The sequence below is a fragment of the Oncorhynchus clarkii genome, chromosome 23 (assembly GCF_045791955.1).
Source record: "Oncorhynchus clarkii lewisi isolate Uvic-CL-2024 chromosome 23, UVic_Ocla_1.0, whole genome shotgun sequence".
In the NCBI taxonomy this organism is placed as follows: Eukaryota; Metazoa; Chordata; class Actinopteri; order Salmoniformes; family Salmonidae; genus Oncorhynchus; species Oncorhynchus clarkii.
Window position 1 is genome coordinate 40,239,454 of NC_092169.1, and position 26,971 is coordinate 40,266,424.

Genomic DNA, 26,971 nt, shown 5'->3' on the forward strand with positions numbered 1-26,971 from the left:
AGAACAGTAACAGGGACAGAACTGTAACAGAACAGTAACAAGGACAGAACAGTAACAGGGATATAACAGTAACAGAACAGTAACAGGGACAGAACAGTAGCAGGGACAGAACATTAACAGAACAGGGACAGAACAGTAGCAGGGACAGAACATTAACAGAGCAGGAACAGAACAGTAACAGAACAGTAGCAGGGACAGGACAGTAGCCAGAACAGGGACAGAACAGTAACAAGGACAGAACAGTAACAGAACAGTAACAGGGGCGGTAGGCTACTCACGTTGTCAGCAGCCAGCGAGACTGTTTGGCTAGGCCCAGGCAAGCTGCCAGACAGATCACCAGATCTAGAATCAGTAGCAGCAGGTAGGTGAGCCACCTAGAGGACACAGAAGAAATGACAGACAGACAGTCAGTGTAACAGATCTAGAATGAGTTACAGCAGGATCCTAGGGGACACAGAGGGAATGACAGACAGTCAGTCACTGTTCTCTTTTCTTCCTTGATTTACTCCTATGGGTTCACCCAATATGGCCGCAGGACCAACCGTCACAGTATTTCTATTGTTACAGTAATGTGCAGAGGGAGCAGCCAACCACATTTCAACCCAAATGAGAGTCCGCTGCCTTGCCCATGTCCCTAGCTTAACACAACTGGCTGACACTTTACGCCAATAGGATGCATACCGTGTGTGCGTCTGTGTCAGTGTATGAATAGACATGATGTAGGCTGTGTGTGTGCGTCTGTGTCAGTGTATGAATAGACATGGTGTAGGCTGTGTGTGTGCATGTTATCTTTACTTTTTGCTGACAATGTAAATCTGTGTGTAGGTGATTGAATGTGTGTGTGAGAAGAAGATGTAGCCTTAGTCAGTGTGTGTGTGTGTGTTCCGTGCCCTCTCCTGATGCCATCTGCTCCAGTCAGAACAGAAGCAGTGCTATGCAGTAGCTGTGGTCAATGGTCTCTGGCTGGGGCACAAATCCAGTCCAGATGGTTTACTAATGGATGAGCTCAAACCATATGCATGAATATGTAATGCTCTGAAAGCTATGACTACGTCCGTCCGTCCACCTCTCGCTCCCCCTCTCTCTCTCTATTCTATCCATCTCTCTGTCTCATATTACGCTCTCTCCTCTACCCCCCTCTCTCTCTCCTCTACTCCCTCTCCTCTACCCCCCCCCCCCCCTCTCTCTCTCTCCTCTACCCCCCCCTCTCTCTCCCTCTCCTCTACCCCCCCCTCTAATCTCTGGGCAGCCAGAGGATAGTACAGTACATGTTCAGTAGGGGGCTGTAGGACCACGTGCCTGGTGCCTCCTGTGACCACTACTACTGTGTGTCTCTCAGCCAAATTAAAGTCAAGCTGAACACCATCACAGGCTGGACACCATCACAGGCTGAACACCATCACAGGCTGGACACCATCACAGGCTGGACACCATCACAGGGAATTGGATACATGTATAACAACTCGCTGAATGTGGAGGCTCTCCGCTGAACTATGTTTTCATCTGAACTCAGTAAGGTTATAATAATGTTGTGTAAATGTTGTAAAAACAATCAGAACACGAGGAACACTGGATAAATACACTATATAAACAAAAGTATTTGGACACGCTTTCAAATCAGTGGATTCGGCTATTTCAGCCACACCCATTGCTGACAGGTGTATAAAATCAAGCACACGGCCACGCAATCTTAATTGACAGTAGAATGGCCTTACTGAAGAGCTCAGTGACTTTCAACATGGCACCGTCATAGGATGCCACCTTTCCAACAAGTCCTTAAATGTCTGCCCTGCTAGAGCTGCCACAGTCAACTGTAAGTGATGTTATTGTGAAGTGAAAACGTCTAGGAACAACAAAGGCTCAGCTGTGAAGTGGTAGGCCCCACACGCTCACAGAACGGGACCACCGAGTGCTGAAGGGCATAAAAATCGTCTGTCCTCGGGTGCAACACTCACTTTCGAGTTCCAAACTGCCTGTGGAAGCAACGTCAGCACAAGAACTGTTCACCAGGAGCTTCATCAAATGGGTTTCCATGGCCGAGCAGCCTATAGATCACCATGTGCAATGCCAAGTATCGGCTGGTGTGGTGTAAAGCTCCCCGCCATTGAACTCTGGAACAGTGGAAATGCATTCTCTGGAGAGATGAATCATCAAATCAAAGTTTATTTGTCACGTGTGCCGAATAGAACAGCTGTAGACCTTACAGCGAAATGCTTACTTACTGGCTAAAACCAATTGCGCAAAAACGGTATTAGGTGAACATTAGGTAAGTAAAGAAATAAAAACAACAGTAAAAAGACTGTGACAAATAACAGTAGCGAGGCTATAGCAGTAGGGAGGATACATACAGGCACCGGTTAGTCGTGCTGATTGAGGAAGTATGCACATGTAGATATGGTTAAAGTGACTATGCATATATGCATATTTGATAAACAGAGAGTAGCAGTAGCGTAAAAGAGGGGTTGGTGGGTGGTGGGACACAATGCAGATAGCCCGGTTAGCCAATGTGCGGGGGCTCTGGTAGGTCGGGCCAAGTGAGGTAGTATGTACATGAATGTATAGTTAAAGTGACTACGCATATATGATAAACAGAGAATAGCAGCAGCGTAAAAATAGGGGTTGGGAGGGGGCACACAATGCAAATAGTCCGGGTAGCCATTTGATTACCTGTTCAGGAGTCTTATGGCTTCAGGGTAAAACTGTTGAGAAGCATTTTTGTCCTAGACTTGACACTCCGGTACCACTTGCCATGCGGTAGCAGAGAGAACAGTCTATGACTGGGGTGGCTGGGGTCAATTTTTAGGGCCTTCCTCTGACACTGCCTGGTGTAGAGGTCCTGGATGGCAGGCAGCTTCGCCCAAGTGATGTACTGGGCCGTACGAGCAACTGCCGTACCAGGCAGTGATGTAACCAGTGATGTTGCAGCTGTAGAACCTTTTGAGGATCTCAGGACCCCATGCCAAATCTTTTTAGTTTCCTGAGGGGGAATAGACTTTGTCGTGCCCTCTTCACGACTGTCTTGGTGTGTTTGGACCATTCTAGTTTGTTGATGATGTGGACACCAAGGAACTTGAAGTGCTCACCCTGCTCCACTAAATCCCCGTCGATGAGAATGGGGGTGTGCTCGTTCCTCCTTTTCCTGTAGTCCACAATCATCTCCTTAGTCTTGGTTACGTTGAGGGATAGGTTGTTATTCCGGCACCATCCGGCCAGGACTCTCACCTCATCCCTATAGGCTGTCTCGTCGTTGTCGGTGATCAGGCCTACCACTGTTGTGTCGTCTGCAAACCTAATGATGGTGTTGGAGTCGTGCCTGGCCATGCGGTCGTGGGTGAACAGGGAGCACAAGAGGGGACTGTGCAGTACCGAAGAGCCCTTACTGCTGCTCGATCATCCTATTTTTCTAACTTAATTGAGGAAAGCTAACTAAAAAGCAGCATTCCCCAAGAGAGGATGGCTTTCACTTTAGCAGTGATAAATTAATTAACTTCTTTGAGGAAAAGATCATGATTATTAGAAAGCAAATTACGGACTCCTCTTTAAATCTGCGTATTCCTTCAAAGCTCAGTTGTCCTGAGTCTGCACAACTCTGCCAGGACCTAGGATCAAGAGAGATGCTCAAGTGTTTTAGTACTATATCTCTTGATACAATGATTAAAATAATCATGGCCTCTAAACCTTCAAGCTGCATTCTATTCCAACTAAACTACTGAAAGAGCTGCTTCCTGTGCTTGGCCCTCCTATGTTGAACATAATAAACGGCTCTCTATCCACCGGATGTGTACCAAACTCACTAAAAGTGGCAATAATAAAGCCTCTCTTTAAAAAGCCAAACCTTGACCCAGAAAATATAAAAAACTATCGGCCTATATCGAATCTTCCATTCCTCTCAAAATTTTTAGAAAAGGCTGTTGCGCAGCAACTCACTGCCTTCCTGAAGACAAACAATGCATACAAAATGCTTCAGTCTGGTTTTAGACCCCATCATAGCACTGAGACTGAACTTGTGAAGGTGGTAAATGAAATTTTAATGGCATCAGACCGAGGCTCTGCATCTGTCCTCGTGCTCCTAGACCTTAGTGCTGCTTTTGATACCATCGATCACCACATTCTTTTGGCGAGATTGGAAACGCAAATTGGTCTACACGGACAAGTTCTGGCCTGGTTTAGATCTTATCTGTCGGGAAAAATATCAGTTTGTCTCTGAATGGTTTGTCCTCTGACAAATCAACTGTCAATTTCGGTGTTCCTCAAGGTTCCGTTTTAGGACCACTATTGTTTTCACTATATATTTTACCTCTTGGGGATGTCATTCGAAAACATAATGTTAACTTTCACTGCTATGCGGATGACACACAGTTGTACATTTCAATGAAACATGGTGAAGCCCCAAAATTGCCCTTGCTAGAAGCATGTGTTTCAGACATAAGGAAGTGGATGGCTGCAAACTTTCTACTTTTAAATTCAGACAAAACAGAGATGCTTGTTCTAGGTCCCAAGAAACAAAGAGATCTTCTGTTGAATCTGACAATTAATCTTAATGGTTGTACAGTCGTCTCAAATAAAACTGGGAAGGACCTCGGCATTACTCTGGATCCTGATCTCTCTTTTGAAGAACATATCAAGACCATTTCAAGGACAGCTTTTTTCCATCTACGTAACATTGCAAAAATCAGAAACTTTCTGTCCAAAAATGATGCAGAAAAATTAATCCATGCTTTTGTCACTTCTAGGTTAGACTACTGCAATGCTCTACTTTCCGGCTACCCGGATAAAGCACTAAATAAACTTCAGTTAGTGCTAAATACAGCTGCTAGAATCCTGACTAGAACCCAAAAATGTAATCATATTACTCCAGTGCTAGCCTCCCTACACTGGCTTCCTGTCAAAGCAAGGGCTGATTTCAAGGTTTTACTGCTAACCTACAAAGCATTACATGGGCTTGCTCCTACCTATCTCTCTGATTTGGTCCTGCCGTACATACCTACACGTACGCTACGGTCACAAGACGCAGGCCTCCTAATTGTCCCTAGAATTTCTAAGCAAATAGCTGGAGGCAGGGCTTTCTCCTATAGAGCTCCATTTTTATGGAACGCTCTGCCTACCCATGTCAGAGACGCAAACTCGGTCTCAACCTTTAAGTCCTTACTGAAGACCCATCTCTTCAGTGGGTCATATGATTGAGTGTAGTCTGGCCCAGGAGTGGGAAGTTGAACGGAAATGCTCTGGAACAACTAACCACCCTTGCTGTCTCTGCCTGGCCGGTTCCCCTCTTTCCACTGGGATTCTCTGCCTCTAACTCTATTACAGGTGCTGAGTCACTGGCTTACTGGGGCTCTCTCATGCCGTCCCTGGAAGGGGTGCGTCACCTGAGTGGGTTGATTCACTGATGTGGTCATCTTGTCTGGGTTGGCGCCCCCCCCCCCCTTGGGTTGTGCCATGGCGGAGATCTTTGTGGGCTATACTCGGCCTTGTCTCAGGATGGTAGGTTGGTGGTTGAAGATATCCCTCTAGTGGTGTGGGGGCTGTGCCTTGGCAAAGTGGGTGGGGTTATATCCTTCCTGTTTGGCCCTGTCCGGGGGTGTCCTCGGATGGGGCCACAGTGTCTCCTGACCCCTCCTGTCTCAGCCTCCAGTATTTATGCTGCAGTAGTTTATGTGTCGGGGGGCTAGGGTCAGTTTGTTATATCTGGAGTACTTCTCCTGTCCTATTCTGTGTCCTGTGTGAATTTAAGTGTGCTTTCTCTAATTCTCTCTTTCTCTCTTTCTTTCTTTCTCTCTCTCGGAGGACCTGAGCCATTGGACCATGCCTCAGGACTACCTGACATGATGACTCCTTGCTGTCCCCAGTCCACCTGGCCGTGCTGCTGCTCCAGTTTCAACTGTTCTGCCTTATTATTATTGAACCATGCTGGTCATCTATGAACATTTGAACATCTTGGCCATGTTCTGTTATAATCTCCACCCGGCACAGCCAGAAGAGGACTGGCCACCCCACATAGCCTGGTTCCTCTCTAGGTTTCTTCCTAGGTTTTGGCCTTTCTAGGGAGTTTTTCCTAGCCACCGTGCTTCTACACCTGCATTGCTTGCTGATTGGGGTTTTAGGCTGGGTTTCTGTACAGCACTTTGAGATATCAGCTGATGTACGAAGGGCTATATAAAATACATTTGATTTGACTGAACACACGACTGGGGGCTCCAGTGTTGAGGATCAGCGTGGCAGATGTGTTGCTACCGACCATCACCACCTGGGGGTTGCCCGTCAGGAAGTCCAGTTGCAGAGGGAGGTGTTTAGTTTCAGGATCCTTAGCTTAGTGATGAGCTTTGAGGGTAGTATGGTGTTGAACGCTGAGCTGTAGTCAATGAATAGCCTTCTCAAATAGGTGTTCCTTTTGTCCAGGTGGGAAAGGGCAGTGTGGAGTGCAATAGAGATTGCATCATCTGTGGATCTGTTTGGGCAGTATGCAAATTGGAGTGGGTCTAGGGTTTCCGGGATAATGATGTTGATGTGAGCCATTGCCAGCCTTTCAAAGGACTTCATGCCCGGAGCACACGTCCTTGTATTCCGTCTGGCCCCGCAGCCTTGTGAATGTTGACCTGTTTAAAGGTCTTACTCACGTTGGCTACGGAGAGCGTGATCACACAGTCGTCCGGAACAGCTGATGCTCTCATGCATACCTCAGGGTTGCTTGCCTCGAAGCGAGCATTGAAGTGATTTAGTTCGTCTGGTAGGCTAGTGTCACTGGGCAGCCCTTTGTAGTCTGTAATAGCCTGCAAGCCCTGCCACATAAGACGAGCGTCGGAGCCAGTGTAGTACGATTCAATCTTAGCCCTGTATTGACCCTGTTAGCCCTGTTGGATGGTTCGTCGGAGGGCATAGCAGGATTTCTTATAAGCTTCCGGGTATGAGTCCCGCACTTTGAAAGCGTTAGCTCTCACCTTTAGCTCAGTGCGAATGTTGCCTGTAATCCATGGCTTCTGGTTGGGGTATGTACGTACAGTCACTACAGGGACGACATCCTCGATGCACTTATTGATAAAGTCAGTGACTGATGTGGTGTACTCCTCAATGCCATCGGAAGAATCCCGGAACATGTTCCAGTCTGTGATAGCAAAACAGTCCTGTAGTTTAGCATCTGCTTCATCTGACCACTTTTTTATAGACCGAGTCACTGGTGCTTCCTGCTTTAATTTTTGCTTGTAAGGAGGAATCAGGAGGATAGAATTGATAGAATCAGAAGGATAGAACTTCACCATCTTACAGTTCAATGGACGAATCTGGGTTTGGAGGATGACAGGAGAATGCTACCTGCCCGAATGCATAGTGCCAACTGTAAAGTTTGTTGGAGGAGGAATAGTGGGGCTGTTTTTCATGCTTCGGGCATGGGTCTAGGGATTTCCCTTTAGCGAAATCTTAACGTTGCAGCATACAATGATATTCTAGATGATTCTGTACTACCAACTTTGTGGCAGCAGTTTGGGGAAGGCCCTTTCCTGTTTCAGCATGACAATGCCTCTGTGCACAAAGCGAGATCTTTACAGAAATGGTTTGTCGAGAACGGTGTGGAAGAACTTGACTGGCCTACACAGAGCCCTGACCTCAACTCCATCCAACACCTTTGGGACGAATAGGAGCGCTGACTGTGAACCAGGCCTAATTACCCAACATCCATGCCCAACCTCACTAATGCTTGTGGCTGAATGGAAGCAAGTCCCTGCAACAATGCTCCAACATCTATTGGAAAGCCTTCCCAGGAAAGTGGAGGCCATGATAGCAGCAAAGGGGGGACCAACTCAATATTAATGCCCATGATATTGGAATGAGATGTTAGACGAGCAGGTGTCCACATACTTTTGGACATGTAGTGTATCTTACTGAATGAGAGGTAGCCAGCCATTCATTATAGTACCTCTCTCACACACACACTGCCCTCACACTGTGCACGTGTTGTTACACACCATTAAATATATTGAGGCAAAAATTACCGACAGCTGCTTACAATTGAATGAAAATGAAATAGATTTCAATATTATTGAATGATATAGACTTATCTAGGCTATACTGTAGGCTGTTTATGCAGTCTTCTCAGTTTTCATTTAAAGTATTTTTTATCATTAGCTTGTTTGTAAAAATTGCAAATAGATTTCTAGTCACATTCGTTCTGAAGTTATCAGCGGTCACAGAAAGACAGATAAACATCTTGATTTTGTGTTTAGTGGAGATCTTCGGTCCATAAAGTCATACCGGAGGGCAAAAAAGCATTAACGTCAGACTTAGCTGTTCTACGAGTGGCCTGAGGCGTTAAATAACGACAATTTTCAAGAGTAACTTTAGTAGGGATGGCTTTGGGAAACAGCTAGGAGATTTAATGATGCTCCTGCAAAGGTTCTAACGATGAACTTAGCCTTCAGATGCTTTTGGGAAACCAGGCCCTGGTCTATATGTGGACTGGTCTGGTTATCTATACATGTAGTAAACTATTTATGCGGTCTGGTTATCTATACATGTACAGTAGTACTCTATGTATGTGGTCTGGTTATCTATACATGTAGTACTCTACATATGTGGTCTGGCTGTATTTACATATAGTACTCTATGTATGTGGTCTGGTCTGGTTATCTTTACATGTAGTACTCTATGTATGTGGTCTGGTTGTATTTACATATAGTACTCTATGTATGTGGTCTGGTCTGGTTATCTATACATGTAGTACTCTATGTATGTGGTCTGGTTGTATTTACATATAGTACTCTATGTATGTGGTCTGGCTGTATTTACATATAGTACTCTATGTATGTGGTCTGGTCTGGTTATCTATACATGCAGTACTCTATGTATGTGGTCTGGTCTGGTTATCTATACATGTAGTACTCTATGTATGTGGTCTGGTCTGGTTATCTATACATGTAGTACTCTACATATGTGGTCTGGTTATCTATACATGTAGTACTCTATGTATGTGGTCTGGTTATCTTTACATGTAGTACTCTATGTATGTGGTCTGGTCTGGTTATCTATACATGCAGTACTCTATGTATGTGGTCTGGTCTGGTTATCTATACATGTAGTACTCTACGTATGTGGTCTGGTTATCTATACATGTAGTACGCTATTTATGCGATCTGGTTATCTATACATGTACAGTAGTACTCTATGTATGTGGTCTGGTCTGGTTATCTATACATGTAGTACTCTAAGTATGTGGTCTGGTTATCTTTACATGTAGTACTCTATGTATGTGGTCTGGTCTGGTTATCTATACATGCAGTACTCTATGTATGTGGTCTGGTCTGGTTATGTATACATGTAGTACTCTACGTATGTGGTCTGGTTATCTATACATGTAGTACGCTATTTATGCGGTCTGGTTATCTATACATGTACAGTAGTACTCTATGTATGTGGTCTGGTCTGGTTATCTATACATGTAGTACTCTACGTATGTGGTCTGGTTATCTATACATGTAGTACGCTATTTATGCGGTCTGGTTATCTATACATGTACAGTAGTACTCTATGTATGTGGTCTGGTCTGGTTATCTTTTACATGTAGTACTCTATGTATGTGGTCTGGTTATCTATACATGTAGTACTCTACGTATGTGGTCTGGTTATCTATACATGTAGTACTCTATGTATGTGGTCTGGTCTGGTTATCTATACATGTAGTACTATACGTATGTGGTCTGGTTTGGTTATCTATACATGTAGTACTCTACGTATGTGGTCTGGTTATCTATACATGTAGTACTCTATGTATGTGGTCTGGTTATCTATACCTGTAGTACTCTATGTATGTGGTCTGGTTATCTATACCTGTAGTACTCTATGTATGTGGTCTGGTTATCTATACATGTAGTACTCTATGTATGTGGTCTGGTTATCTATACCTGTAGTACTCTATGTATGTGGTCTGGTCTGGTTATCTATACATGTAGTACTCTATGTATGTGGTCTGGTCTGGTTATCTATACATGTAGTACTCTATGTATGTGGTCTGGTTATGTTTACATGTAGTACTCTATGTATGTGGTCTGGTTATCTTTACATGTAGTACTCTATGTATGTGGTCTTGTCTGGTTATCTTTACATGTAGTACTCTATGTATGTGGTTTTGTCTGGTTATCTTTACATGTAGTACTCTATGTATGTGGTCTGGTCTGGTTATCTTTACATGTAGTACTGTATGTATGTGGTCTGGTTATCTTTACATGTAGTACTGTATGTATGTGGTCTGGTCTGGTTATCTTTACATGTCGTACTCTATGTATGTGGTCTGGTTATCTATACATGTAGAACTCTATGTATGTGGTCTGGTTATCTTTACATGTAGTACTCTATGTATGTGGTCTGGTTATCTATACCTGTACTACTCTACGTATGTGGTCTGGTTATCAATACATGTAGTACTCTATGTATGTGGTCTGGTCTGGTTATCTATACATGTAGTACTCTACGTATGTGGTCTGGTTATCTATACATGTAGTACTCTACGTATGTGGTCTGGTTATCTTTACATGTAGTACTCTACGTATGTGGTCTGGTTATCTATACCTGTAGTACTCTACGTATGTGGTCTGGTTATCTATACCTGTAGTACTCTACGTATATGGTCTGGTTATCTTTACATGTAGTACTCTATGTATGAGGTCTGGTCTGGTTATCTTTACATGTAGTACTCTACGTATGTGGTCTGGTTATCTATACCTGTAGTACTCTATGTATGTGGTCTGGTTATCTATACCTGTAGTACTCTATGTATGTGGTCTGGTTATCTTTACATGTAGTACTCTATGTATGTGGTCTGGTTATCTTTACATGTAGTACTCTATGTATGTGGTCTTGTCTGGTTATCTTTACATGTAGTACTGTATGTATGTGGTCTGGTCTGGTTATCTTTACATGTAGTACTCTATGTATGTGGTCTGGTTATCTATACATGTAGTACTCTATGTATGTGGTCTGGTTATCTATACCTGTAGTACTCTATGTATGTGGTCTGGTTGTATTTACATGTAGTATTCTATGTATGTGGTCTGGTTGTATTTACATGTAGTATTCTATGTATGTGGTCTGGTTGTATTTACATGTAGTACTCTACATATGTGTTCTGGTTGTATTTACATGTAGTACTCTACATATGTGGTCTGGTTGTCTATACATGTAGTACTCTATGTATGTGGTCTGGTCTGGTTATCTATACCTGTAGTACTCTACGAATGTGGTCTGGTTATCTATACATGTAGTACTCTATGTATGTGGTCTGGTTATCTTTACATGTAGTACTCTATGTATGAGGTCTGGTCTGGTTATCTTTACATGTAGTACTCTACGTATGTGGTCTGGTTATCTATACCTGTAGTACTCTATGTATGTGGTCTGGTTATCTATACCTGTAGTACTCTATGTATGTGGTCTGGTTATCTTTACATGTAGTACTCTATGTATGTGGTCTGGTTATCTTTACATGTAGTACTCTATGTATGTGGTCTTGTCTGGTTATCTTTACATGTAGTACTGTATGTATGTGGTCTGGTCTGGTTATCTTTACATGTAGTACTCTATGTATGTGGTCTGGTTATCTATACATGTAGTACTCTATGTATGTGGTCTGGTTATCTATACCTGTAGTACTCTATGTATGTGGTCTGGTTATCTATACATGTAGTACTCTATGTATGTGGTCTGGTTATCTTTACATGTAGTACTCTATGTATGTGGTCTTGTCTGGTTATCTTTACATGTAGTACTCTATGTATGAGGTCTGGTCTGGTTATCTTTACATGTAGTACTCTACGTATGTGGTCTGGTTATCTATACCTGTAGTACTCTATGTATGTGGTCTGGTTATCTATACCTGTAGTACTCTATGTATGTGGTCTGGTTATCTTTACATGTAGTACTCTATGTATGTGGTCTGGTTATCTTTACATGTAGTACTCTATGTATGTGGTCTTGTCTGGTTATCTTTACATGTAGTACTGTATGTATGTGGTCTGGTCTGGTTATCTTTACATGTAGTACTCTATGTATGTGGTCTGGTTATCTATACATGTAGTACTCTATGTATGTGGTCTGGTTATCTATACCTGTAGTACTCTATGTATGTGGTCTGGTTATCTATACATGTAGTACTCTACGTATGTGGTCTGGTTATCTATACATGTAGTACTCTATGTATGTGGTCTGGTCTGGTTATCTATACATGTAGCACTCTATGTATGTGGTCTGGTCTGGTTATCTATACATGTAGTACTCTATGTATGTGGTCTGGTCTGGTTATCTTTACCTGTAGTACTCTATGTATGTGGTCTGGTTATCTATACCTGTAGTACTCTATGTATGTGGTCTGGTTATCTTTACCTGTAGTACTCTATGTATGTGGTCTGGTTGTATTTACATGTAGTACTCTACGTATGTGGTCTGGTTATCTATACATGTAGTACTCTATGTATGTGGTCTGGTCTGGTTATCTATACATGTAGTACTCTATGTATGTGGTCTGGTCTGGCTATCTATACATGTAGTACTCTACGTATGTGGTCTGGTTATCTATACATGTAGTACTCTATGTATGTGGTCTGGTTGTATTTACATGTAGTACTCTATGTATGTGGTCTGGTTGTATTTACATGTAGTACTCTACGTATGTGGTCTGGTTGTATTTACATGTAGTACTCTATGTATGTGGTCTGGTCTGGTTATCTTTACATGTAGTACTCTATGTCTGTGGTCTGGTTATCTATACATGTAGTACTCTACGTATGTGGTCTGGTTATCTATACATGTAGTACTCTATGTATGTGGTCTGGTTATCTATACCTGTAGTACTCTATGTATGTGGTCTGGTTGTATTTACATGTAGTACTCCTTGTATGTGGTCTGGTTATCTATACCTGTAGTACTCTACGTATGTGGTCTGGTTGTATTGACATGTAGTACTCTATGTATGTGGTCTGGTTATCTATACCTGTAGTACTCTATGTATGTGGTCTGGTTGTATTTACATGTAGTACTCTATGTATGTGGTCTGGTTATCTATACATGTAGTACTCTACGTATGTGGTCTGGTTGTATTGACATGTAGTACTCTATGTATGTGGTCTGGTTGTATTTACATGTAGTACTCTATGTATGTGGTCTGGTCTGGTTATCTTTACATGTAGTAGTCTATGTATGTGGTCTGGTTATCTATACATGTAGTACTCTACGTATGTGGTCTGGTTATCTATACATGTAGTACTCTATGTATGTGGTCTGGTCTGGTTATCTATACATGTAGTACTCTACGTATGTGGTCTGGTTATCTATACATGTAGTACTCTATGTATGTGGTCTGGTTATCTATACCTGTAGTACTCTACGTATGTGGTCTGGTTATCGATACCTGTAGTACTCTATGTATGTGGTCTGGTTATCTATACATGTAGTACTCTACGTATGTGGTCTGGTTATCTATACATGTAGTACTCTATGTATGTGGTCTGGTCTGGTTATCTATACATGTAGTACTCTATGTATGTGGTCTGGTCTGGTTATCTATACATGTAGTACTCTATGTATGTGGTCTGGTCTGGTTATCTTTACCTGTAGTACTCTATGTATGTGGTCTGGTTATCTATACCTGTAGTACTCTACGTATGTGGTCTGGTTATCTATACCTGTAGTACTCTATGTATGTGGTCTGGTTACCTATACCTGTAGTACTCTATGTATGTGGTCTGGTTATCTATACCTGTAGTACTCTATGTATGTGGTCTTGTCTGGTTATCTTTACATGTAGTACTGTATGTATGTGATCTGGTCTGGTTATCTTTACATGTAGTACTCTATGTATGTGGTCTGGTCTGGTTATCTTTACATGTAGTACTCTACGTATGTGGTCTGGTTGTATTTACATGTAGTACTCTATGTATGTGGTCTGGTCTGGTTATCTTTACATGTAGTACTCTATGTATGTGGTCTGGTTATCTATACATGTAGTACTCTACGTATGTGGTCTGGTTATCTATACATGTAGTACTCTATGTATGTGGTCTGGTATGGTTATCTATACATGTAGTACTCTATGTATGTGGTCTGGTCTGGTTATCTATACATGTAGTACTCTATGTATGTGGCCTGGTCTGGTTATCTTTACCTGTAGTACTCTATGTATGTGGTCTGGTTATCTATACCTGTAGTACTCTATGTATGTGGTCTGGTTATCTATACCTGTAGTACTCTATGTATGTGGTCTGGTTGTATTTACATGTAGTACTCTACGTATGTGGTCTGGTTATCTATACATGTAGTACTCTATGTATGTGGTCTGGTCTGGTTATCTATACATGTAGTACTCTATGTATGTGGTCTGGTCTGGTTATCTATACCTGTAGTACTCTATGTATGTGGTCTGGTTATCTATACATGTAGTACTCTATGTATGTGGTCTGGTTGTATTTACATGTAGTACTCTACGTGTGTGGTCTGGTTATCTATACCTGTAGTACTCTATGTATGTGGTCTGGTTATCTATACCTGTAGTACTCTATGTATGTGGTCTGGTTATCTATACATGTAGTACTCTATGTATGTGGTCTGGTTATCTATACATGTAGTACTCTATGTATGTGGTCTGGTTGTATTTACATGTAGTACTCTACATATGTGGTCTGGCTGTATTTACATGTAGTACTCTACGTGTGTGGTCTGGTTATCTATACCTGTAGTACTCTATGTATGTGGTCTGGTTATCTATACCTGTAGTACTCTATGTATGTGGTCTGGTTGTATTTACATGTAGTACTCTATGTATGTGGTCTGGTCTGGTTATCTTTACATGTAGTACTCTATGTATGTGGTCTGGTTATCTATACATGTAGTACTCTACGTATGTGGTCTGGTTATCTATACATGTAGTACTCTATGTATGTGGTCTGGTCTGGTTATCTATACATGTAGTACTCTATGTATGTGGTCTGGTCTGGTTATCTATACATGTAGTACTATACGTATGTGGTCTGGTTATCTATACCTGTAGTACTCTATGTATGTGGTCTGGTTGTATTTACATGTAGTACTCTACGTATGTGGTCTGGTTATCTATACCTGTAGTACTCTATGTATGTGGTCTGGTTATCTATACATGTAGTACTCTACGTATGTGGTCTGGTTATCTATACATGTAGTACTCTATGTATATGGTCTGGTCTGGTTATCTATACATGTAGTACTCTATGTATGTGGTCTGGTCTGGTTATCTTTACCTGTAGTACTCTATGTATGTGGTCTGGTTATCTATATCTGTAGTACTCTACGTATGTGGTCTGGTTATCTATACCTGTAGTACTCTATGTATGTGGTCTGGTTACCTATACCTGTAGTACTCTATGTATGTGGTCTGGTTATCTATACCTGTAGTACTCTATGTATGTGGTCTTGTCTGGTTATCTTTAAATGTAGTACTGTATGTATGTGGTCTGGTCTGGTTATCTTTACATGTAGTACTCTATGTATGTGGTCTGGTTATCTATACATGTAGTACTCTATGTATGTGGTCTGGTTATCTATACCTGTAGTACTCTATGTATGTGGTCTGGTTGTATTTACATGTAGTATTCTATGTATGTGGTCTGGTTGTATTTACATGTAGTATTCTATGTATGTGGTCTGGTTGTATTTACATGTAGTACTCTACATATGTGTTCTGGTTGTATTTACATGTACTACTCTACGTATGTGGTCTGGTTATCAATACATGTAGTACTCTATGTATGTGGTCTGGTCTGGTTATCTATACATGTAGTACTCTACGTATGTGGTCTGGTTATCTATACATGTAGTACTCTACGTATGTGGTCTGGTTATCTTTACATGTAGTACTCTACGTATGTGGTCTGGTTATCTATACCTGTAGTACTCTACGTATGTGGTCTGGTTATCTATACCTGTAGTACTCTACGTATATGGTCTGGTTATCTTTACATGTAGTACTCTATGTATGAGGTCTGGTCTGGTTATCTTTACATGTAGTACTCTACGTATGTGGTCTGGTTATCTATACCTGTAGTACTCTATGTATGTGGTCTGGTTATCTATACCTGTAGTACTCTATGTATGTGGTCTGGTTATCTTTACATGTAGTACTCTATGTATGTGGTCTGGTTATCTTTACATGTAGTACTCTATGTATGTGGTCTTGTCTGGTTATCTTTACATGTAGTACTGTATGTATGTGGTCTGGTCTGGTTATCTTTACATGTAGTACTCTATGTATGTGGTCTGGTTATCTATACATGTAGTACTCTATGTATGTGGTCTGGTTATCTATACCTGTAGTACTCTATGTATGTGGTCTGGTTGTATTTACATGTAGTATTCTATGTATGTGGTCTGGTTGTATTTACATGTAGTATTCTATGTATGTGGTCTGGTTGTATTTACATGTAGTACTCTACATATGTGTTCTGGTTGTATTTACATGTAGTACTCTACATATGTGGTCTGGTTGTCTATACATGTAGTACTCTATGTATGTGGTCTGGTCTGGTTATCTATACCTGTAGTACTCTACGAATGTGGTCTGGTTATCTATACATGTAGTACTCTATGTATGTGGTCTGGTTATCTTTACATGTAGTACTCTATGTATGAGGTCTGGTCTGGTTATCTTTACATGTAGTACTCTACGTATGTGGTCTGGTTATCTATACCTGTAGTACTCTATGTATGTGGTCTGGTTATCTATACCTGTAGTACTCTATGTATGTGGTCTGGTTATCTTTACATGTAGTACTCTATGTATGTGGTCTGGTTATCTTTACATGTAGTACTCTATGTATGTGGTCTTGTCTGGTTATCTTTACATGTAGTACTGTATGTATGTGGTCTGGTCTGGTTATCTTTACATGTAGTACTCTATGTATGTGGTCTGGTTATCTATACATGTAGTACTCTATGTATGTGGTCTGGTTATCTATACCTGTAGTACTCTATGTATGTGGTCTGGTTATCTATACATGTAGTACTCTACGTATGTGGTCTGGTTATCTATACATGTAGTACTCTATGTATGTGGTCTGGTCTGGTTATCTATACATGTAGCACTCTATGTATGTGGTCTGGTCTGGTTATCTATACATGTAGTACTCTATGTATGTGGTCTGGTCTGGTTATCTTTACCTGTAGTACTCTATGTATGTGGTCTGGTTATCTATACCTGTAGTACTCTATGTATGTGGTCTGGTTATCTTTACCTGTAGTACTCTATGTATGTGGTCTGGTTGTATTTACATGTAGTACTCTACGTATGTGGTCTGGTTATCTATACATGTAGTACTCTATGTATGTGGTCTGGTCTGGTTATCTATACATGTAGTACTCTATGTATGTGGTCTGGTCTGGCTATCTATACATGTAGTACTCTACGTATGTGGTCTGGTTATCTATACATGTAGTACTCTATGTATGTGGTCTGGTTGTATTTACATGTAGTACTCTATGTATGTGGTCTGGTTGTATTTACATGTAGTACTCTACGTATGTGGTCTGGTTGTATTTACATGTAGTACTCTATGTATGTGGTCTGGTCTGGTTATCTTTACATGTAGTACTCTATGTCTGTGGTCTGGTTATCTATACATGTAGTACTCTACGTATGTGGTCTGGTTATCTATACATGTAGTACTCTATGTATGTGGTCTGGTTATCTATACCTGTAGTACTCTATGTATGTGGTCTGGTTGTATTTACATGTAGTACTCTTTGTATGTGGTCTGGTTATCTATACCTGTAGTACTCTACGTATGTGGTCTGGTTGTATTGACATGTAGTACTCTATGTATGTGGTCTGGTTATCTATACCTGTAGTACTCTATGTATGTGGTCTGGTTGTATTTACATGTAGTACTCTATGTATGTGGTCTGGTTATCTATACATGTAGTACTCTACGTATGTGGTCTGGTTGTATTGACATGTAGTACTCTATGTATGTGGTCTGGTTGTATTTACATGTAGTACTCTATGTATGTGGTCTGGTCTGGTTATCTTTACATGTAGTAGTCTATGTATGTGGTCTGGTTATCTATACATGTAGTACTCTACGTATGTGGTCTGGTTATCTATACATGTAGTACTCTATGTATGTGGTCTGGTCTGGTTATCTATACATGTAGTACTCTACGTATGTGGTCTGGTTATCTATACATGTAGTACTCTATGTATGTGGTCTGGTTATCTATACCTGTAGTACTCTACGTATGTGGTCTGGTTATCGATACCTGTAGTACTCTATGTATGTGGTCTGGTTATCTATACATGTAGTACTCTACGTATGTGGTCTGGTTATCTATACATGTAGTACTCTATGTATGTGGTCTGGTCTGGTTATCTATACATGTAGTACTCTATGTATGTGGTCTGGTCTGGTTATCTATACATGTAGTACTCTATGTATGTGGTCTGGTCTGGTTATCTTTACCTGTAGTACTCTATGTATGTGGTCTGGTTATCTATACCTGTAGTACTCTACGTATGTGGTCTGGTTATCTATACCTGTAGTACTCTATGTATGTGGTCTGGTTACCTATACCTGTAGTACTCTATGTATGTGGTCTGGTTATCTATACCTGTAGTACTCTATGTATGTGGTCTTGTCTGGTTATCTTTACATGTAGTACTGTATGTATGTGATCTGGTCTGGTTATCTTTACATGTAGTACTCTATGTATGTGGTCTGGTCTGGTTATCTTTACATGTAGTACTCTACGTATGTGGTCTGGTTGTATTTACATGTAGTACTCTATGTATGTGGTCTGGTCTGGTTATCTTTACATGTAGTACTCTATGTATGTGGTCTGGTTATCTATACATGTAGTACTCTACGTATGTGGTCTGGTTATCTATACATGTAGTACTCTACGTATGTGGTCTGGTTATCTATACATGTAGTACTCTATGTATGTGGTCTGGTCTGGTTATCTATACATGTAGTACTCTATGTATGTGGTCTGGTCTGGTTATCTATACATGTAGTACTCTATGTATGTGGCCTGGTCTGGTTATCTTTACCTGTAGTACTCTATGTATGTGGTCTGGTTATCTATACCTGTAGTACTCTATGTATGTGGTCTGGTTATCTATACCTGTAGTACTCTATGTATGTGGTCTGGTTGTATTTACATGTAGTACTCTACGTATGTGGTCTGGTTATCTATACATGTAGTACTCTATGTATGTGGTCTGGTCTGGTTATCTATACATGTAGTACTCTATGTATGTGGTCTGGTCTGGTTATCTATACCTGTAGTACTCTATGTATGTGGTCTGGTTATCTATACATGTAGTACTCTATGTATGTGGTCTGGTTGTATTTACATGTAGTACTCTACGTGTGTGGTCTGGTTATCTATACCTGTAGTACTCTATGTATGTGGTCTGGTTATCTATACCTGTAGTACTCTATGTATGTGGTCTGGTTATCTATACATGTAGTACTCTATGTATGTGGTCTGGTTATCTATACATGTAGTACTCTATGTATGTGGTCTGGTTGTATTTACATGTAGTACTCTACATATGTGGTCTGGCTGTATTTACATGTAGTACTCTACGTGTGTGGTCTGGTTATCTATACCTGTAGTACTCTATGTATGTGGTCTGGTTATCTATACCTGTAGTACTCGATGTATGTGGTCTGGTTGTATTTACATGTAGTACTCTATGTATGTGGTCTGGTCTGGTTATCTTTACATGTAGTACTCTATGTATGTGGTCTGGTTATCTATACATGTAGTACTCTACGTATGTGGTCTGGTTATCTATACATGTAGTACTCTATGTATGTGGTCTGGTCTGGTTATCTATACATGTAGTACTCTATGTATGTGGTCTGGTCTGGTTATCTATACATGTAGTACTATACGTATGTGGTCTGGTTATCTATACCTGTAGTACTCTATGTATGTGGTCTGGTTGTATTTACATGTAGTACTCTACGTATGTGGTCTGGTTATCTATACCTGTAGTACTCTATGTATGTGGTCTGGTTATCTATACATGTAGTACTCTACGTATGTGGTCTGGTTATCTATACATGTAGTACTCTATGTATATGGTCTGGTCTGGTTATCTATACATGTAGTACTCTATGTATGTGGTCTGGTCTGGTTATCTTTACCTGTAGTACTCTATGTATGTGGTCTGGTTATCTATATCTGTAGTACTCTACGTATGTGGTCTGGTTATCTATACCTGTAGTACTCTATGTATGTGGTCTGGTTACCTATACCTGTAGTACTCTATGTATGTGGTCTGGTTATCTATACCTGTAGTACTCTATGTATGTGGTCTTGTCTGGTTATCTTTAAATGTAGTACTGTATGTATGTGGTCTGGTCTGGTTATCTTTACATGTAGTACTCTATGTATGTGGTCTGGTTATCTATACATGTAGTACTCTATGTATGTGGTCTGGTTGTATTTACATGTAGTACTCTACGTATGTGGTCTGGTTATCTATACCTGTAGTACTCTATGTATGTGGTCTGGTTATCTATACCTGTAGTACTCTACGTATGTGGTCTGGTTGTATTTACATGTAGTACTCTATGTATGTGGTCTGGTCTGGTTATCTTTACATGTAGTACTCTATGTATGTGGTCTGGTTATCTATACATGTAGTAACCTACGTATGTGGTCTGGTTATCTATACATGTAGTACTCTACGTATGTGGTCTGGTTATCTATACATGTAGTACTCTACGTATGTGGTCTGGTCTGGTTATCTATACATGTAGTACTCTATGTATGTGGTCTGGTCTGGTTATCTATACATGTAGTACTCTATGTATGTGGTCTGGTCTGGTTATCTATACATGTAGTACTCTATGTATGTGGTCTGGTCTGGTTATCTTTACCTGTAGTACTCTATGTATGTGGTCTGGTTATCTATACCTGTAGTACTCTATGTATGTGGTCTGGTTATCTATACCTGTAGTACTCTATGTATGTGGTCTGGTTGTATTTACATGTAGTACTCTACGTATGTGGTCTGGTTATCTATACATGTAGTACTCTATGTATGTGGTCTGGTCTGGTTATCTATACATGTAGTACTCTATGTATGTGGTCTGGTCTGGTTATCTTTACATGTAGTACTCTATGTATGTGGTCTGGTTATCTATACATGTAGTACTCTACGTATGTGGTCTGGTTATCTATACATGTAGTACTCTATGTATGTGGTCTGGTCTGGTTATCTATACATGTAGTACTCTATGTATGTGGTCTGGTCTGGTTATCTATACCTGTAGTACTCTATGTATGTGGTCTGGTTATCTATACCTGTAGTACTCTATGTATGTGGTCTGGTTATCTATACATGTAGTACTCTATGTATGTGGTCTGGTTATCTATACATGTAGTACTCTATGTATGTGGTCTGGTTGTATTTACATGTAGTACTCTACATATGTGGTCTGGCTGTATTTACATGTAGTACTCTATGTATGTGGTCTGGTCTGGTTATCTATACATGTAGTACTCTATGTATGTGGTCTGGTCTGGTTATCTTTACCTGTAGTACTCTATGTATGTGGTCTGGTTATCTATACCTGTAGTACTCTATGTATGTGGTCTGGTTATCTATACCTGTAGTACTCTATGTATGTGGTCTGGTTATCTATACCTGTAGTACTCTATGTATGTGGTCTGGTTATCTATACCTGTAGTACTCTATGTATGTGGTCTGGTTGTATTTACATGTAGTACTCTATGTATGTGGTCTGGTCTGGTTATCTTTACATGTAGTACTCTATGTATGTGGTCTGGTCTGGTTATCTTTACATGTAGTACTCTATGTATGTGGTCTGGCTGTATTTACATGTAGTACTCTACGTGTGTGGTCTGGTTATCTATACCTGTAGTACTCTATGTATGTGGTCTGGTTATCTATACCTGTAGTACTCTATGTATGTGGTCTGGTTGTATTTACATGTAGTACTCTATGTATGTGGTCTGGTCTGGTTATCTTTACATGTAGTACTCTATGTATGTGGTCTGGTTATCTATACATGTAGTACTCTACGTATGTGGTCTGGTTATCTATACATGTAGTACTCTATGTATGTGGTCTGGTCTGGTTATCTATACATGTAGTACTCTATGTATGTGGTCTGGTCTGGTTATCTATACATGTAGTACTCTACGTATGTGGTCTGGTTATCTATACATGTAGTACTCTACGTATGTGGTCTGGTTATCTATACATGTAGTACTCTATGTATATGGTCTGGTCTGGTTATCTATACATGTAGTACTCTATGTATGTGGTCTGGTCTGGTTATCTATACATGTAGTACTCTATGTATGTGGTCTGGACTGGTTATCTTTACCTGTAGTACTCTATGTATGTGGTCTGGTTGTATTTACATGTAGTACTCTACGTATGTGGTCTGGTTGTATTTACATGTAGTACTCTATGTATGTGGTCTGGTCTGGTTATCTTTACATGTAGTACTCTATGTATGTGGTCTGGTTATCTATACATGTAGTACTCTACGTATGTGGTCTGGTTATCTATACATGTAGTACTCTATGTATGTGGTCTGGTCTGGTTATCTATACATGTAGTACTCTATGTATGTGGTCTGGTCTGGTTATCTATACATGTAGTACTCTATGTATGTGGTCTGGTTGTATTTACATGTAGTACTCTATGTATGTGGTCTGGTTGTATTTACATGTAGTACTCTACGTATGTGGTCTGGTTGTATTTACATGTAGTACTCTATGTATGTGGTCTGGTCTGGTTATCTTTACATGTAGTACTCTATGTCTGTGGTCTGGTTATCTATACATGTAGTACTCTACGTATGTGGTCTGGTTATCTATACATGTAGTACTCTATGTATGTGGTCTGGTTATCTATACCTGTAGTACTCTATGTATGTGGTCTGGTTGTATTTACATGTAGTACTCTTTGTATGTGGTCTGGTTATCTATACCTGTAGTACTCTACGTATGTGGTCTGGTTGTATTGACATGTAGTACTCTATGTATGTGGTCTGGTTATCTATACCTGTAGTACTCTATGTATGTGGTCTGGTTGTATTTACATGTAGTACTCTATGTATGTGGTCTGGTTATCTATACATGTAGTACTCTACGTATGTGGTCTGGTTGTATTGACATGTAGTACTCTATGTATGTGGTCTGGTTGTATTTACATGTAGTACTCTATGTATGTGGTCTGGTCTGGTTATCTTTACATGTAGTACTCTATGTATGTGGTCTGGTTATCTATACATGTAGTACTCTACGTATGTGGTCTGGTTATCTATACATGTAGTACTCTATGTATGTGGTCTGGTCTGGTTATCTATACATGTAGTACTCTACGTATGTGGTCTGGTTATCTATACATGTAGTACTCTATGTATGTGGTCTGGTTATCTATACCTGTAGTACTCTACGTATGTGGTCTGGTTATCGATACCTGTAGTACTCTATGTATGTGGTCTGGTTATCTATACATGTAGTACTCTACGTATGTGGTCTGGTTATCTATACATGTAGTACTCTATGTATATGGTCTGGTCTGGTTATCTATACATGTAGTACTCTATGTATGTGGTCTGGTCTGGTTATCTATACATGTAGTACTCTATGTATGTGGTCTGGTCTGGTTATCTATACATGTAGTACTCTATGTATGTGGTCTGGTTATCTATACCTGTAGTACTCTATGTATGTGGTCTGGTTGTATTTACATGTAGTACTCTTTGTATGTGGTCTGGTTATCTATACCTGTAGTACTCTACGTATGTGGTCTGGTTGTATTGACATGTAGTACTCTATGTATGTGGTCTGGTTATCTATACCTGTAGTACTCTATGTATGTGGTCTGGTTGTATTTACATGTAGTACTCTATGTATGTGGTCTGGTTATCTATACATGTAGTACTCTACGTATGTGGTCTGGTTGTATTGACATGTAGTACTCTATGTATGTGGTCTGGTTGTATTTACATGTAGTACTCTATGTATGTGGTCTGGTCTGGTTATCTTTACATGTAGTACTCTATGTATGTGGTCTGGTTATCTATACATGTAGTACTCTACGTATGTGGTCTGGTTATCTATACATGTAGTACTCTATGTATGTGGTCTGGTCTGGTTATCTATACATGTAGTACTCTACGTATGTGGTCTGGTTATCTATACATGTAGTACTCTATGTATGTGGTCTGGTTATCTATACCTGTAGTACTCTACGTATGTGGTCTGGTTATCGATACCTGTAGTACTCTATGTATGTGGTCTGGTTATCTATACATGTAGTACTCTACGTATGTGGTCTGGTTATCTATACATGTAGTACTCTATGTATATGGTCTGGTCTGGTTATCTATACATGTAGTACTCTATGTATGTGGTCTGGTCTGGTTATCTATACATGTAGTACTCTATGTATGTGGTCTGGTCTGGTTATCTATACATGTAGTACTCTATGTATGTGGTCTGGTCTGGTTATCTTTACCTGTAGTACTCTATGTATGTGGTCTGGTTATCTATACCTGTAGTACTCTACGTATGTGGTCTGGTTATCTATACCTGTAGTACTCTATGTATGTGGTCTGGTAACCTATACCTGTAGTACTCTATGTATGTGGTCTGGTTATCTATACCTGTAGTACTCTATGTATGTGGTCTTGTCTGGTTATCTTTACATGTAGTACTGTATGTATGTGGTCTGGTCTGGTTATCTTTACATGTAGTACTCTATGTATGTGGTCTGGTTATCTATACATGTAGTACTCTATGTATGTGGTCTGGTTGTATTTACATGTAGTACTCTACGTATGTGGTCTGGTTATCTATACCTGTAGTACTCTATGTATGTGGTCTGGTTATCTATACCTGTAGTACTCTACGTATGTGGTCTGGTTGTATTTACATGTAGTACTCTATGTATGTGGTCTGGTCTGGTTATCTTTACATGTAGTACTCTATGTATGTGGTCTGGTTATCTATACATGTAGTACTCTACGTATGTGGTCTGGTTATCTATACATGTAGTACTCTATGTATGTGGTCTGGTCTGGTTATCTATACATGTAGTACTCTATGTATGTGGCCTGGTCTGGTTATCTTTACCTGTAGTACTCTATGTATGTGGTCTGGTTATCTATACCTGTAGTACTCTATGTATGTGGTCTGGTTATCTATACCTGTAGTACTCTATGTATGTGGTCTGGTTGTATTTACATGTAGTACTCTACGTATGTGGTCTGGTTATCTATACATGTAGTACTCTATGTATGTGGTCTGGTCTGGTTATCTATACATGTAGTACTCTATGTATGTGGTCTGGTCTGGTTATCTATACCTGTAGTACTCTATGTATGTGGTCTGGTTATCTATACATGTAGTACTCTATGTATGTGGTCTGGTTGTATTTACATGTAGTACTCTACGTGTGTGGTCTGGTTATCTATACCTGTAGTACTCTATGTATGTGGTCTGGTTATCTATACCTGTAGTACTCTATGTATGTGGTCTGGTTATCTATACATGTAGTACTCTATGTATGTGGTCTGGTTATCTATACATGTAGTACTCTATGTATGTGGTCTGGTTGTATTTACATGTAGTACTCTACATATGTGGTCTGGCTGTATTTACATGTAGTACTCTACGTGTGTGGTCTGGTTATCTATACCTGTAGTACTCTATGTATGTGGTATGGTTATCTATACCTGTAGTACTCTATGTATGTGGTCTGGTTGTATTTACATGTAGTACTCTATGTATGTGGTCTGGTCTGGTTATCTTTACATGTAGTACTCTATGTATGTGGTCTGGTTATCTATACATGTAGTACTCTACGTATGTGGTCTGGTTATCTATACATGTAGTACTCTATGTATGTGGTCTGGTCTGGTTATCTATACATGTAGTACTCTATGTATGTGGTCTGGTCTGGTTATCTATACATGTAGTAGTCTACGTATGTGGTCTGGTTATCTATACCTGTAGTACTCTATGTATGTGGTCTGGTTGTATTTACATGTAGTACTCTACGTATGTGGTCTGGTTATCTATACCTGTAGTACTCTATGTATGTGGTCTGGTTATCTATACATGTAGTACTCTACGTATGTGGTCTGGTTATCTATACATGTAGTACTCTATGTATATGGTCTGGTCTGGTTATCTATACATGTAGTACTCTATGTATGTGGTCTGGTCTGGTTATCTATACATGTAGTACTCTATGTATGTGGTCTGGTCTGGTTATCTTTACCTGTAGTACTCTATGTATGTGGTCTGGTTATCTATACCTGTAGTACTCTATGTATGTGGTCTGGTTATCTATACCTGTAGTACTCTATGTATGTGGTCTGGTTATCTATACCTGTAGTACTCTATGTATGTGGTCTGGTTATCTATACCTGTAGTACTCTATGTATGTGGTCTGGTTGTATTTACATGTAGTACTCTACATATGTGGTCTGGCTGTATTTACATGTAGTACTCTATGTATGTGGTCTGGTCTGGTTATCTATACATGTAGTACTCTATGTATGTGGTCTGGTCTGGTTATCTTTACCTGTAGTACTCTATGTATGTGGTCTGGTTATCTATACCTGTAGTACTCTATGTATGTGGTCTGGTTATCTATACCTGTAGTACTCTATGTATGTGGTCTGGTTATCTATACCTGTAGTACTCTATGTATGTGGTCTGGTTATCTATACCTGTAGTACTCTATGTATGTGGTCTGGTTGTATTTACATGTAGTACTCTATGTATGTGGTCTGGTCTGGTTATCTTTACATGTAGTACTCTATGTATGTGGTCTGGTCTGGTTATCTTTACATGTAGTACTCTATGTATGTGGTCTGGCTGTATTTACATGTAGTACTCTACGTGTGTGGTCTGGTTATCTATACCTGTAGTACTCTATGTATGTGGTCTGGTTATCTAT

General features: G+C 40.2%; 1 protein-coding gene across 1 annotated transcript in view; it reads right to left on the reverse strand.

The window, feature by feature from the left end:
- LOC139381559 (protein tweety homolog 2-like) overlaps positions 1–26,971 on the reverse strand; it is a 211,374-nt gene that overhangs the window by 46,086 nt on the left and 138,317 nt on the right. The window contains exon 5 of the mRNA XM_071125194.1: positions 279–374. Within this exon, the coding sequence (XP_070981295.1) occupies positions 279–374 (96 nt within the window). The remainder of the gene's footprint in view (positions 1–278; positions 375–26,971) is intronic.